The 16,690-nt window shown below is 40.1% G+C and overlaps 1 protein-coding gene across 4 annotated transcripts in view; it reads left to right on the top strand.

Annotated features, from left to right (window-relative positions):
* LOC132908201 (RNA-binding protein Musashi homolog Rbp6) overlaps nucleotides 1–16,690 on the top strand; it is a 780,290-nt gene that overhangs the window by 490,025 nt on the left and 273,575 nt on the right. For all 4 annotated transcript variants that reach the window (XM_060961989.1, XM_060961987.1, XM_060961985.1 and 1 more), the window contains exon 5: nucleotides 15,001–15,042. In XM_060961989.1, coding sequence (XP_060817972.1) covers nucleotides 15,001–15,042 — 42 coding nt within the window. The remainder of the gene's footprint in view (nucleotides 1–15,000; nucleotides 15,043–16,690) is intronic.

Here is a 16,690-nt window from a genome sequence, read left to right as displayed (position 1 = left end):
ACTTTTCTCCACTGAATTGACATAAGCGATCGCTTTTGCCTAACAAGGAAAATAGAAAAAGCTAGAGATAGAGAGAGGATATTAAAACAAAACGGACACAACATTAAATAATAACTTGTAATAGCCGCTTTAAAAGCCACGTAGAAGCGAAATCGATGCAGAAATCCGGATAAGAGTAACGAGAGCGACGAGAAAACGAGTAGGGGTGGCGCAACAGCAAGGGTGGGCACCGAGGAATATTAGGGGTTTCATTAAGCCGACGCGAAGACTAGAATAAAGAGTGAAGCGGAAAGCAAGAAGTAAGGAAAAGAATCCTGCGAATTCGAGATTTCGAAATCCCGTAAGTGGAAGCCAACTTTATGAATGCCACGAAATCAACGCTTTTCATTGCTCCTTACGTATGATTGCTTTATTTGTCAGTAAAAGTGAGGAAGGTGGTAACTACGAATCAATCGTTACTTTGAGGGTAACTTTTAATCAAACTTTAATCCGAAGACCTGGTTGTGACGATTTCTCCGAGCAATCGGTGGGTGTCGTTGATTTTATATTACGATCGTCAAAACGTGTCTCCGTGAACGTTTTAATCATTGAATCGTCGATCGGATAATATACCCCACGAAATGTTTGCTTACGTTCCGTTCAAATCGAATGGAAAGTCGGTGTACTAACGGGGTTAATGTTTCGATTCTACCGAAATTCGAATTTACTGTTGAAAGATTTTATAGGTCCCATAAGAGAGCAATAAAATGTGAAACACTTCGGTTTGTATATACTCTTCAAAATTGAAGCGATTTTGGCCTTTAGATCTAATAGAGCTGTTTGGGCTTTCTATCGTCTTTGTGGACTCTCAACCCATTTGCGATTTATTTTTACATTGCCGATGGGAGAACAGATATTACTAAGAAGAAATTCCTCTCAAAATCGGAGAAACAGAGTCCTTAAAGCAGAAAAGAATTTTAATTTTTCACTGTCCTCAGGAAGCTTGCGGATTTGTTTCTTTCGGTTTCCATAAAACATAATATAACAAATTTTCTAAAATTGGATACCTCAATTGGATATTCAGGATGGTCTTATTCAACTGATTTCCGATTGATCAAAACTTTCGTTTCGTATATTCGCGCATTCGCATAATTACGTATTATCATTAATTTTTCATAAAATACATTTATCTATAAATATTTATAAATGCCACGAATGAGCTATTAATTAAAAGAAGCAGCAGCGTGAACGGATGTTGATCATTTGCCAATCGACAAGTTACATCTTTGACTTGTTTCTATTTGAAAAATTCCTTTTTATTTACAACATGTTTGGGTTATGACACCCTCGCAGCCAAGTCTCGGTAATTTGTCACTCAGTCGCGATTTACTTTTGTTTCTTTTATTCTTCGCTTTTTCCTTTCCATCTAGTCACGTTGTGTACCAGTACTTGCGTGTACAAATAAATCTGCGTTATTTCTCCGTCGCAGTTGTTTCAATTTAATTCGTCTATTTCCCCAAATTCATTGATCCTTGCGTGTTGCTACGAGCAGCAACAAAACGTCCGAACAAATATGGGAATATATCACCGAACACACATTTTAGAGCGACGAACGATCGTGCGTACACTTATTGCTGTGAAAATTCGGTGATCATTATTTCATCTGAATATTTTTTTAATTTGATGCAGAGAACGAACTGGCATAGGAAATCGTGCTGGTTTAAAAGTATTCAGCAATTTTATTCAATTAGTAACAAATACTTGACTCTGTTTAAAATACCGATGTTGAGATTTTACACGTGCTAGGTATTTTATGACAAAGAGGTAATTAAATATAATAATAATAATTCTCGCTTCTGATTATTTACTTTATAAGCTGCAATCGAGGTAATGTAGACTCGCCTGTTATTGCAGCAACGTGTTTTCACTGTGTTTTGCATTCACAAATATTGTTAGAAGGGAAATTGTTGAAAAAGAGAATATATATTACGCAACGCAACTCACCGTTGAAATTTATTAAATTGCCTGGGCGCAACTCGCATTTCTCATCCGCTGTCAAGAATACGTTTCCGCGCGAGAGTTTCCTTGTCTTTTTCGCACGATTAATGAAATCGCAGATTTGTGTCTGCTGGTCCATTTTATTTAGACACACATACATTTCATTTAGATTTTCTGACAGGCTTGGTGCGATGGAAATATAACGTGCTCATACATCCAAGTTATAACGTAGCAAAATCATTAGCTGAGAAGTTATTATCCGGGATTATTATTACAATTATTCACGAACTTTCAGTTTATTAATACTATTCGCGTCACAGTGACAAGCTGTTTTAAGTAATAAGTATCCTTCTTCACTTTTTTTATTTCGATATCACTTAAAAAATGAGTGACATTCGTATTATTATAAATATTAATATTTTTGAGAAGGATAGACAATATAATTTTTAAAATACTGTTCGCTTATGATCTTCACATATTTTTAAATATGAAATAAACGCGTTGCCTCTACCACTTTTATATCTGTATCTGAATGTCCGTTTTTACTCAATGTACGAATAAAGCAGGAGTAAAAACTAGAGAGAGGTAAACTGAAAAATTCATTTCTTTCACACACTGCAAATTATCTTCGCAGTCCTAAATTCCACACAAAACTTCAATTACCAACGACAGTTTAAGGGCAAAGATACTGAGAATCGTGATTCTGTTTTCCCAAAACGGACAATCAACAGTGCTTCCAAGTGGATTACACGATGCAACATCATTGAAAACAAGAAACGACGGAACGTCGCATAAATCCCGCTGTTTTAATACCTGCTTATTCTAAAAATGGTTAATTAAAATCCGCGCGCCAGCGCGTGCAAAGCGCTTCTCTCTGCCCTCTCGCAATGTCCATCCAGGCTAATCTCCGTTGAAATATCATTGAACTAATAAACCTCGCTCTTCCCTTCTTTCACTCCGCACGAGACCGCGCATTTACATGATAAATACGTTAAAAGAATCGGAAAGAGACGAATAGTTACCTTGGCGGTTTTTATTTCTTAATAAAGCCGGATTACATACGAGCCATATCTCGTTTTCTCTGTCCTTAATTCGATTTCCCTTGACCGGATATGGTTGGTCGTCGTTATACGTTCGTTCGTTCCTCGACCTGTCCCCGCCTGCCTTTTCCTTCGTAAAAAGAGAGTTCATCTTGTCGGCAGATGCCGGCTGCTAAAACGTTCAAGCTGGCTTGGACCAGGCGATATTGGCTGGCGCCGAATGCCGGTGACGTTGTCGAGAAGATTTCTGACAAGCGTTGTTATTAAAAATTCCCTTGCCACCAGTACGCCGGCTGCGCGCGAAAAAATCGAAATAGACGAGAGCGTACACTCCCCGGTACTGCAGCGCGGAATAAATCGTGCTATCGATATCGTATCGCGTTTTCGTTCAACCCTGTCACCTTCCTTCCCTATTTATTTTTCTAATTTTTTTCTAGCTTTTTCCTTTACTATATGTTCTATTTATATTTATATTTTTTATCATATAGTTCTATTGTTCCATTTTTTTTTCTTTTTTTTTTTTATACTCTGTAATAGTGTTACAGTTGGGATGAAAGTTTTGACGAACAATACAAAAGCCACGTAACTCACGCGGTGGAAAATGCATATGGAAGAGCTAGATGTCACTCTATTCGGTAATAATTACGCACGACCGCAGAGGAACGTTGAGCAGTCGCAACGGGATGTTTTGTTCTAATCAGAATGACCCACTTACGCTTTAATCTCCTCTGATAAAGGCTGACATTTGAAAGCGTGAATATAAATAGCCGTGTGAACCGGTAATCGCAGTTAATTTCCCAATTAACCTCTCCTGCTGATTTCATAATTTATATTCTGGTCGAGTCGTTCGAAAGGGCATTAAAGAGCTTATGGAAACGCATTTGGTAAGGTTTGGTTATACACACACTACTTATATTTAATCATCGTAACAAATTCATAAAACAAATGGAAAATCTCTTAATAGATTATTTCATCGGAAAAGAAGGAAATTATAAACTGAAAAAACAATTAGTAAAGGGAAATCGGGAGCATACGAGCTCTAAATCAAATCGTCGCAGAATTTACATTTCGTGTGAAATTTTCAGACGTAACAGAGGCGTGGAAAAAGTTGGTTCTTCAAGACAGGCGACGCGGGTGCTAAATTTTATCATTCCCGTTTTTCTATCCTCGGTGTGACGAACGTACTAACTAAAATAAAAAAAAAAAAGCGAATCTGACCAGGGGAATATGGCGCATATCCGGCGCACTTTACCTCGCAACGCAGTCGAACCTCGAGTTCGAGTAAAATTCTAGCTCGCGCTGCTAAATGATAAAACCGGATTACGCGACGCTTTTCCTCCCCGTTTTTTCCCCTCGTTGCTCGTGAGCCTTTCAATCGGGAGAAATTACGAGGAACCTCTTGTCAACCGCGAAGCTTCGCGCTGCTCGAAAGAATGAAAATTCGCTCTGATTCCAACGCGAGACGAATACGTATTTGTATGTATATACGCTATCGCTTGTAAATGCCCAAATGCTTTAGTCGACCTGTAGTAACAGTATAGGAATTTAACGAACTTTTAATTTGCATAAAAGAATAAATTACATTTTGAATCTATATAAATTAATGGTTAATTATATCACTTGCTACGATCTCAGATTATAATATAATATATAAGTATGTATATATGTATAATATACATGCATACTCACGTACGCGTTACAGGGATATACGAACGTTGAAAATAATAACGCGACTCGAATCGAAACGAGCCGAGTTCATTTTTATCGCCTATACATCTTGATGACGAGGAACACCGATGGTGGAAAACGAACGGCGAACAGGCGCGCAGCTGGCGCGAATATTAAAGGCAATCGGTCAGTTCGCATAATAACTGACCGAGCCTATCTGCCGGTAGATATAATAAATTCGCGTTCTCCGCGAGTTACGGTAATTTACGACGGTCGTTCGTGGTCCGCGAACGTAACGAATTGTATCTTGACGGACGTGACGTACGACGCGAAATGAAACTTGCAGCTCGCTCCCAGTAATATAGTTCTCACGTGGCACAGGTTTTTTGCGCGTCATCAGTGCACCTCGGGCATATCGTTGCTTTTAATCGATGGAGTTATTACATCGCTGTTTAAACAGATTGCCTAGTTTTGTTACTCATTTCAATGAAGTAAGTTACGTTCCTTTCGTGTCCATGGAATCATAATGCAAAATTTTATAATATTATAGAAAATGTAAGGTCGTTGTTATTCCAGTTATTATTTCACAAATTTATTCGATAGATATGACAAATTTTTATATTTTCAAATATCCGTAAACTCAACTTCCAGCATGCAATTAGAAGTAGGGGCATAAAAACTGCGTTTCCTCTACGGAAGTTAAGAAATATCATTTTTCAATCTTCTATTTGAGTTCTTTATAGAAGTCCGAGGTCCAGCAGGAAGGAAACTTCCCTATCCTTTTTGCTTCATCCGATCGTAATCTACTCCGGCAAATAACTTACATTACATTAGTTTCTCTATATCCCGGTGACATCCCGAACTACCAAGGAATGACAGTTGGGGCGGCCATTACGGCCAGTTTCGAGGATACCGTGGAAACTTTATGGCTCCGGCAAGAACATCGAAGTTGGCCATACTTTTCAGCTACGCCGAGAGAAATCCTCCGTATTTTCGCAATGTCTGCGGGGGCGCGAGCTGTTATAATCATTGCAAACTGCTGAAAGAATCTTCGTATGTTCGCCGAATCGCAAACGCTTGAATCGCTCGTTTCACGGGTACTTCCATAAGAACAATATCATCGCGAATTCGTCGAACCTTTTACTGCCTTTCCGATGCTAGAACTTGCAACGTTTACAGCTTTTCGGGAATTCTCTCCACTTGTCAAAATTTCCACGTTACGGTATTATGTATGGACAGTGCTTGTTATTCTCTTTAACTGGAATGTGATTTTAAACTGATAAAAAGAATGTGCAAGTTCTCGGTGAAAGCTTGAATTCTTTGTGAAATTTCAATTGTACGGTAACTTCAATCGCAAATATCACGGTTGATTTGATTTCAAAGCTAAATTACACTCCAAATGGTACGTATTCTACAATATATCTACATTTTTCCGTTTATCGTGTTCTTCCTTACTCGTTCCTACATTTACTTTAAAATCGGGCATCCGGATTCCAAAGAGTTCAAGGGCAATCTATTTACAAGCAGACCGGTACAGTTGATATGAGTTCAGTTTTCGTTAAAAAGACGGATAACGAAAAGAAAAAGAGGTTGCTTCATCCGGAGCCCCGGTTTATTGTCTCTGGCCCAGTTTTCAAGCGATGACTGCATTGTCCGGCTCCGCGTTCCCCTTCCAACTCCCCCCACATCTTCTCCTTTCGTGCTTTTTCCTCTTTGTAGGCCTTTTCGATGTCCGATTCCCTTTTAGATGCTTCGTTTTCCCGGCTCGCGCTCCGTTTCTTTAGTCCTCGCGTATGAAATCTTCCATTTTCTGTTTCAAACCAACCCCCTTCACTCCTCTTTCACCTTCTGTCTCGCGAATACACGAAATCGGAACGCGGAGATCGGTAGCGGGAGTAGTAGCGCGCGTTGTAAACGCGCAAGAAACGTACCGAGAAAGGTTTGCAGTGGAAACGCGAGAGCGAGCCTGGTAAAAGAGAATGGTAGCAGAGAGAAGATAGAAGAGAGTTGAAAAAGGAACGACAGCGCTAAGAGACAGGCAGCGTTTTAAAATAAGCGACAAAGGCGTGCTCGATCAAAGAGGCGGTCGTTTCGGCGGTCGTTTCGGCGGTCGTTTCGGCGGTCGGAACAACAGACGGAAGGGCACGAGGTAGATGAAGCGAACGAAAACGAACGAGATCGACAGAATGATCAGTCGCAAAAATCGCTACGATGTATTTGCCTTTAATTTGCAGCACGAATTAAGCGAGTGTTTGACAAAGCATCGCGCACAAGCGCGCAAATGAGAATTGACTGTGACTCGGAAATTTAATAATAATTTCCGTCGTGTCCTCTCCCATCCTCAACTTTACGCTGCGCGCTGGTCAAACAGCATGACATCGACGATTCCGTTTCCGTTTCTTAGTTAATTTCCTTGAATTCGTTATCCCTCTTGATCTTCCATTCGTTTTACATCTTCCCTCCTTGTGACCACATTCATCTTTCCCTGCAATTCTGTTTTCTCTTTTTCCTCTCTCTTCCACTCTAGTTCTTCATTTAACGGATTAACCCTGTTGTTCGAAGCGGATCCAGGCGAAATAGAAATACATTATAAATGAGCCATGTCTAAATAGCTAACGAGTGTCAGAATATGGAGGAAATAGAAACGGAAGGACAGTAAATAGGAGAGAATTGTCGGTAGATAGTGCACGAACCTCGATGTTTTGATATCGAATGACACGATTTACGAGAATGTACAGTTTATTTGCTTTTAACTTAACCGCAATTGCAACTTGATTCTGCAGATTTCTCTAATGTATATCATTTCGTGTAGATACGTTTCGTAATTGTTGCGTACTAGATAGAATATTGTTTCATTTTTCCATGAGTTTTTCCTAGTAATTCTTTCTGAAATATTTAATAGTAATAAAAAAATTCTACGAAAATTCGAACGAAACGGATTCGGAGAAATTTTCTTGAATTGCGGAGTTGAAAGTAATAAATGCAATTATAGAATATGAGGTTACAGAAAGTATAAAAATTCGTTACTGAATTCAATTTTCAAATGAAAAAGGTATTTCTATGAAAATGTCCCTTATTTGATAATTCGATAGCCCAACATTTTACTAACCTACTTGTCACGCTATTGTAATTTTTATAATGATCACGTAGGAAATTCATAGAAAATGGATTATAAAATAAGTATTACTTTCATCATTTTGTATGTAAAATATTGTTTAATATAGCCTTCGTAACCCTCAAAGCATGTAACATCGAAATACAGTACTATTTACTCTAAAATAAAAGTGGGTCGTACTTAACCAGACACTTTTTAGCAAATATATCATCATACCCTTTTTGCTTTTCGTATACAAAGATAATTCTAAATAGAACTTCTAAACTTTTAAAAGCATCAATTTACAAATAAAAATTCTATACAAGTTGCTAAAACACGCACTAGTGCTGGTTTTCTCTTATAAAGAACGCAATTTTCGCGAGAAACAAACAAGGAGATCTTTTAAAAGAATGAAATTTCAAAAATACCGAACAATCCACTTACTGAAACTTTTCTAGTACCAACTGCACGCTTCTATGGTGGTATGAAACGAAATTGCAGTACGATTTATCCGACGATCCAGCCGTGCTTGTTTTCAAGCTATTCCAGGGTGAATTAGGCTAGCGCGGTCTCATGCTCGTTCTCACGTGCTGATACGGCTACCTGTATGAGCAGGAGGATATAAAAATTGTAACATTCCACGGCCGCGTAGCCTACATTTCTTTATGGATACGCCGCGCTGTGCTGCGGGCGAAACTCATTACTTTGGCATTCTCCCCAATAAGGGGAGGTCTCTTCCGCGGCCGATTAAAATTCAGCGTGCGTGCGAACACGGGCTCCAGTGAGTTTGCAGCAGCCGAGAAACGCGCGTCATTGACATAAACCGGGGAAATAGGGGGAACGATGGGAACAAGCGGATTAAGTTGTACGTGAGGAATCTTTGACTGCGTTCCGTCGCGTCGTTTTATATTCGGCCCATTTGCCACTTGGGAAAAGATTGCGCCTTCATTTGGTGACGAGTAACTGTCGTATATACTGTCTGCTTTCACGAATCAAACAAGAATAAACTGGAACGAGCCTTTAACTTTTTTAGATTATTAGTGATATAAAAAAGAACTCTCTTTATCGGGTGATTCCACAAAGATAAAGCAAGAGGTGCTTGGAAATTTCAACCGTAATAGTTGCCGAATCAATCTTCCATAACCAAGATTAATTAAGCACGACACATGCATGTTTGATATAAAATATTTTTGGAAAAAGGTGTTTACGATCAGAGCCGAGTAAAATTTTGTAATATTTAAGCTATGATAATATTGATACAACAAAGGTAAAAATTTAAATAAAAACTGGAATGTACCAATCAGAAATTTTTCGTATTAAAACTACCGGGAAGATTTTTTTTGGTTGCCATTATGCATACGTCAGAACTACTCAATATTGTATGAAACTGACAAACCGGCACGGCTGGGACAGACAGAATTACGGAGGGCGATGGAAAGATCCGTGGGTGGGGTGAAAAACGCGAAGGGAGAGGAACACTGCTGTGAAGGGTTAGAGAATTGCTCGAGTGTGGGAAAATCTCCCACTTGTAGCTCGCAGATATTTACTTCGATCTCACTGAGACTGGAGTTAAATCTTGAATGATACTCAGACCGTTCTCTCTATCCATCTGTTTCAACCACCCCCCTCCCCCTGCCGAATGTGGAGTGTTGAAAGAATCTCGACCGCGAGAAACAAACTCCATAGTGCCGCCTCATTCTTTGAATTTCTTTCACCGATAGCTGTATGAATACATAGAATTCGAATATAGGATATTAAATGAGAACTAATAAAATAAATAAGACACACGTTACTGAATTATGACAATTCCATGTGAGAATATTAATATGAGTCGAACAACTTTCTTTTCGACGGCACAAGTTACATCGCCGTGCAAAAATTATGACTGCCGAGCTGTTAATGTGCGTGCACGACATATTTCGCTGTTTATCATGTCACTAATAATGAACTATTAGGTTGTCCGAGAAGTATCTTTCTTTTACAGACACGTCATTTACAATGACGCATCTTTATATAAACATGAAACCTAATCTGTCGAACACTGTGATCTTTACTTTAATGGAACAAGATGGATCATACGTAATTCGGTAAAATAATATAAAACGAAAAATGTTGCGTGTCCATTAGTTTCTTATAAAACGAAAGAAACTATTCGGACGACCTAATAAATAGTCCGTCTTCAAATGTAGGTTGCTTGAAAATTATTCATAACTAAATTTGGCGAATTTCCTTTTGGGAAATATCCTTCTGATCCAAGTAATCCTATCTTTCTCTGTAAGTACGTAGAATGCGAATTAAGAAAGAACATCCGTAAATGCGAAATAATTAGTCGCCGTATAGCGAAATGGCTATACAGTAGTCCCGTTAAATAACGCGACGACGCAGTCTAGTTTCCAAAATCCATTTGCATTCTGATCAGCTATAAAGCGCAGCGCGGACACGGAATATTTATCGTGAAAGTTTGCAGATTCATTTGCTATTCACGCCCCTTTACGATACACCGTTCATAGAAATCCAGTTTGATAACGGGGCAACATCAACGGGGACCATAATTCTTGATTACCACTCTCGGGATCCGTGGCCGTGAAGCCGTGTGCCCGCTAACGCCACGCGTTTTTAATTGTTCCGCCCGTTGCGTTCATAATTTAAAGTTTAATAACACTCACGTTCGCGTGGCTCCGTGCGCGTGTATCCTCCTCCTCCTGCAATCTGAGAACTTACGTAGCTCGAGCAACAATTTAACCGACGTGGCCGGGGTCTGGCGTTTGAATTCCGCCGGAATTACCGCGAACTCGCGTGTGAAATTTCTCGTTCGTATTATCCCGGTGGATGCAGCTCGGGAGCGTCGGGTTTCTCGAGCGACGAGACGGTGGAGCTTCCGTTCGCGAGAGAATGTGAAAACCATGCGAGAGGGACGAAAAGAGCTCCGTTCTCCTCGATTACTTTTCCAACTGTGGCCGATACGAGCTTTGAGCTTTTACGTCGTAGCAAAGTATCCTAGAATCGGTCGGATCGTTGGAGAATAGGTGGCTCTCCCAATTTCCAGGCGTGCCATCCAGATTGAATTTCTATCGTCGTTGTCGTTCGACGTCGTCTTCTTTGGCGGCAGCCCTGTCGTCGTCGATGGTTGGCGGCCGATCATTTCGCGCGATATCGGATAACCGGGTTATGTTTGCGAGAATGGCTTCGAGCCTCTCGATTTTTCTCCGTAATACCTCCCTTCGTTCTCTCAATTCTTCTATCCCTTACTCTCGAACGATTCTATCTCGCGCACGATTCTTGACTCTGTCCCGCTCTACGTAGCGATACTCTCGGCCCAGGAATCGAACGGAATGAATCGAATAACCAGAACGTCGAAACTAATTTCGTTGATCGACTCCTCTCTCGACCATGACTTGCTGGACGGTGACAAATTTCAATCGCGACGCTGTAGCCTTCGAGACGATTGCACCTAATGACAAATCTCGATATTGTGTGTACTATAATTGTGATGGAATTTCAAGAGAATGGAGAGGGTGACACAAGTGTCTTATTTATTGTAGGTAAGTCTGAGGCGTTGTAATTAAGGGAAGAAGGAAGAGGAAGATAAGAAAGTAGGAGAAACTATTTTGTTTGATTATTAAGCACATAGAATGTGTATTTGTAAAGAATGATTAGCTACAATTTTCCTATCGAAAACAAATTTTTCTCCTATACTGCTCTTAGATCAATACCGTTATATTGATTTTAAAACTTTAAACAAATTTATCGTCAGTATTCCGCGAAAGAAATATTTCTCCTTTATAGCTTTCAAGGATTAACGCGTTACTTCTAAAATGTTCACCCGCAAAATGGTTAATTTTATTGTTGATTCTGGCAAGAACGATAACTCAGCTACAGATTCTATCGCGACGGAAATTTAAAGGGCCTGGTAAGAAAGTTCTTTAGCAAAACTCATCGTCTTCTTCTAGTTGTTCAACGACAGGGCGGGTCAAAAGGAGAAGAATCGCTGGAACGGTGGTTGCAGCGACGGCGCGGTAAGACGAAAACCGACAGACTTTCTCCATCCTCGTCGTTGTAGTTGCCGACGTCGGGCCGCTTGACGTGCTCCAGGGCGTCCGGGGGCGTGCGAGCGACCGGTGTGAACTTTGCCGTAGGGGATTATGCAAACGGGGTGGTTCGCGGGAGCAGAGAACAGGAAAGGGAGAAAACACAGGAGAGGAACGACGTCGTCGGTGTGGATGGCGGCGGTGGCGGTGGATAGAGTCGGGCTTTCTTGCTTGTCATTACCACGTTCGTGGCTTCCACCACCTCTCCCGGCTACGTTTTCTCTTACCTATCGCGAGCGGAGCACTCGCGAGGAAGCTAAAGTTCGGGAACGCCGCACGATCGTTGTTTAAAATTAATTCTCCGAGAAAATTGTTTTCCGAGATATGTGCTCCGACTAAAGTGCGATTGACTTTTTCAAGCAAAGAAAAAAAGTTATAATTTGCGATTATGTATAGAATGAATATATAGGGAGAAAATTATCAACGTTGTAAGGAATTGAAAAAGTTACTAACCTAAGCTAAGGTTAATATAAGCTTTGGTAATATAAGAATTAGGTTATTAGTAATATGAATGAATAGTTAAATGAATAATAATCTTTTCTGACTTAAACATAAATAAATAAATAAATATATATATTTATTTAGTAAATAGGAACTTGGAATTACAAACGTACGCAATACTGCAATTCACAGCTCCTACGTATGCCTGATTTTATTTAGACACTTTATTGAAACAAGCACTGAATTCTACAATTTCTCTGTAAATAAAAGTGGTGTGTTCATTAAAAGTACAATTATAGAGGTCGCTAGATTATGCTAATCTGAAATTATTAATCAAATTCAATTGCTATCGAATATTTTGAAGAATTTCATTCTCCAATTAAATTATGTATAGAAATATAGGATATTTTTCCAAGATATATAACAATGCTTATATCTCCATATTTATAGAGATACGTATGAAATATGAGGTGTCTTTTAACACTATAGATTATCCACAAGACATTCATCTTAATTACAGTGATGCGTCGTAACGTCGAAAGGCATTTCACTGGATTTATTATTGAAACCGCTGATTATTCGATACCATGGCTGTCTTTGTCGTAACGAATTGAATAGATTCCACGAGTAAGACGTAGAAAGTAGGTGGATTTCCTGGTAATTCATCCCGATAAATGTTCGTGAAAAATTGAAACCCAAACGATTCGCTACCGAAGCGTGATCATAAATCATCCTTCGGATCGTGCTTCTCTATCGAAGAACCTGTCAGTGCATCCATATTGCTTCTTCTTACGTATATAGATTAAGTTGTCTCGAGTATGAACAAGAAAATACGCGGTACAATTGAAAAAGAAATGTTCGGCGAGTTTTTTGAAGGACAAAAACACATTCAATCTCTTTGGTGGAATCCCTGGAAGCTAAATAAATAGGGGAAATGTTTTCAAGTCTAGGACTCGACCTAGGATTTCAGACGATAAAAAATCTCCTAGCTCTGCTCCCTGAGTCAGAGGAGAAAAACAAAAAAAACTGACCCACATTTGGCAATGCGACGAGAAACTCTAATAAAAAGTCGCCGATTCAGCATTTGCTCCGATCGGTTGGAAATTAAATGTTAAATCTATGCCTCCAACTGTCATTGGCGGTGTACGTAAGCCAACAATATGTACGTGAAAAATGCTTTTCTATTTAAACAATGTTCATGTTTTCGAAACTGATTACTTAGAGAAAATGTTCGAATTTCATTATAAATATCGAGATTGCAGGGGAATATATATTTCTCTCTAAATATCATAGATTGAGTATTTTATACTATAACTTATAACACTACTAGTAGCGATTTTAATACATATTCATAAAAATATTGTGGAAATGACAGTGTTCTTGATTCAGTGAGTTAAGGAATGTGAAAGATAATTGAATGGATTGAATGAATGTTTTGGATGAAAGTCCTTTAAGAACATATACATATCTACACCCAAAAATTCCCGCAATATTTTTAACCGTTTCCCACGTCAACCCATGAATTCTAAACCTGAAATCCTTCAACTTCTCCAAGCTCGTTCTTCCAAACACCGTTTCAGTTCATTGGCGAATTATTATTCAGCGCGTACTCCTCCTATCGCGTTTACGGTGCGGTACGTAGTCAAAATACGCGATCTTCGAATGACGACGAGTCGTCGATCGCCGCTTCGATTTGGTCACGCACTCGAAACACTTCGCGAAAATTTTGGCAGTTGAAGCTCGAAGTTCGCGAATAGCTGGCCGCCCGTACGATGCCCTTACGATCACGTACGATTTCACGTAGGTTCACAGCGTGTAAGTTCGAAGTAAGGTCACGAGGGAAACCGGAACGAACATTGGAGCGGCTCGATTTCGCGGCGAGAATTTACGTCGCGGCTGCACTGGGAATTCCATAGTTTCGCCGGTATCCCCTAACCATCCAAGTGAACCAAAGAGGATGGGCTTTTGCTTTTTAGCCACGTAAGGTGCGGTTACATTCGACCTGGTTGTACGTCTCCAAGGGCGAGCGTAGGAAACTAAGCGGAGGATAGAGTCGAGAAAGCCGAGAGTTCGGTTGCTCCAACTAACCAACATGCACCTGTACCGGAGATCCTCTACCGCAACTCCTTCGCGGCTCTTTATTCACGGTATTTGTGTGCCCACTTTTTATTACCCGATAATTAATTGTAATAGGAGTTTCAGATGGGAAAACCGCCAGTTCCTCCGTTTCCGTTTGCTCCATTTCCTTCGTCGGGAATTCCTCCGTTATTCTCTGTTTACCCATTCCCTTCCGCTGTTATTCTACAACGCCCGTTTCCGTGTTCCGCGATTTCGAACGATCCCTGGCAATTTTTCTTTCACGGTGCGCTTTGTCAAAGAAGCTTTTGCTAATAGTTACTTCGCTTGGTTCGAGAGGTTTCCTTTTGTTTACGTAAGAAAGAATGGGTTTGTTGGTAATTGATATTGTCGATGTAAAGTATACATTTTGATTTTCTGAGAAGAACATGATAAGTCTATTTTTGTTGACTTTTATGATTATGAAGAAAAAGAAAGAATCTTTCAGTTCTTGTAAAGACAGAAAATATGACTTTTTGTAGACTTCGCTTAACTCTATGCCATCTACTTGCATCGTATACTAGTATCATTACCAGATAGACAATGCATTAATATATTTCCTTTATCTGTGTTTCAGATCGATCCGAAGGTAGCGTTTCCCAGGAGAACACATCCAAAGGTAAGAAACTTTATCTTTACCGCAAAAGCCCGAAATCCGCGAGATGACAATCGTCGCATTCGCCACAGCCACGAACTTTACTTCCTTCACGCATGAAAAACTTCTTTGACCGAGAAGTCAGGTGCTAAAAGATAAGCCAGACTGGTGGACAGGAAGTAGCTAAGGGGCAGACGTGAGCTTTGAAGGTCTACTAACGAAAGACGGTGGTAGGAAGGGTGGTAGAAAGGGGTTGCAAAGGCTGAGATAAAGAGGAAGGAACAGAGAGCCAGGCGGATGAAGGAAAGATAGAGAAGGAACGCTACTGAGGAGCGAATAATAAAGCCCTCTCGTTCTCGTAATAAGAGCAATTAGATGTAATTCATTTCAAAACCCAGAATTATTTTCTTCCCAGTCTACCGGACTGTTAGTCACGGCCGAAACTCTCGCCGCGAAAGTCTGAATCGTACGGCGGCGGTGAAACGAGGACGGGATGATATCAAAAGGGAAAGAGGCAGAGTGCAACACATTCCAGCACATCCACGCGCGAGCATACACGCGTACAGATTTCTACACGTACCAGGGTCGACATCGAGCATGTACGCTTGTGTATTCGCATGCGCCTAGGAAAGAACGGGGATGAGAGGAGAAGCGAGAGAAATTTGCGCGGCTTAATAATATAAATGCCAGGCACGCGAATTACCGGCGAGTGACTGAATTGCGCTAATTTTAATTGTACCCTTTTCTCTCCCTCCCTCTACTCTAACCCCTAACAGACACCCTCCGCAACTATCCCCCTTCACCGCCATTCGCTCGATGTCAGTCGAACTCGTTCTAACATTTCGAGCCGGCCTCTTTTCAACAGGAATCCTCTGACAGCTCGGCGTTCATCGCATCACGACCACATCTTTTTCATTTTTATTATTTTCTTTTCTTCCATTCCTGCCATTTTTTAGCCACCGTCGGTGTTTTTCTTTTCACTTTTCGTTAGAAATAGCACGAACGTGAGCGCTACGTCGACTTCCAATTTTATTTCAACGTCAAAAGCCGGAAGCGCATAAATTATGACGCGAACGGGAAATCACGATTCAACGCCGTCACCGGTAATCACGTATCCCGTGATATTAACGAGCCGCACGTTCGATCGGACGGATTGTCTCGATGAAAATTTTGTTATTTCTGTTGTGAAGACTCGCCTATGTAACAGCTGCTTCAATTTACGCTATTACACGATAGAAGCGGAAAAACGGAATTGGGTTGCACTTCAAAAGGAATTGTTCTACTATTTGAAGATAGCTTATTTGCGAATATAGAGATGATTTTGTGATGTATTTTTTTCTCTTTTTAATTTCCGGTGTAATACGAACTAAATTCAATTATTTATAAAAAATGTTTATTTAATTACGCATATACATAATACTTTGGAATATACATGCGTACAGCAACATCGTTCGCTTTCACATTTCGGGACTTCTCTGAACTAATAGTGAAAGAGTCTTACATTAACCATTTTATCACTAGAACACCATCGCAAACACACTAGTAATAACACGCAAGCTCATTCTAAAAAATCAACAGCAACGTATAAAAGGATGATCAGTTTGGAACGTGGCAGTCTCGACCGATCCACGTTCAGTGGCGCGTGCATTCGAAATAAAATAGCGACCATTAA

This window comes from Bombus pascuorum, chromosome 6 (assembly GCF_905332965.1).
Source record: "Bombus pascuorum chromosome 6, iyBomPasc1.1, whole genome shotgun sequence".
Taxonomy (NCBI): Eukaryota; Metazoa; Arthropoda; class Insecta; order Hymenoptera; family Apidae; genus Bombus; species Bombus pascuorum.
The sequence above is the reverse complement of the archived record's forward strand: the minus strand, read 5'-3'. Positions and strand labels throughout refer to the sequence as shown.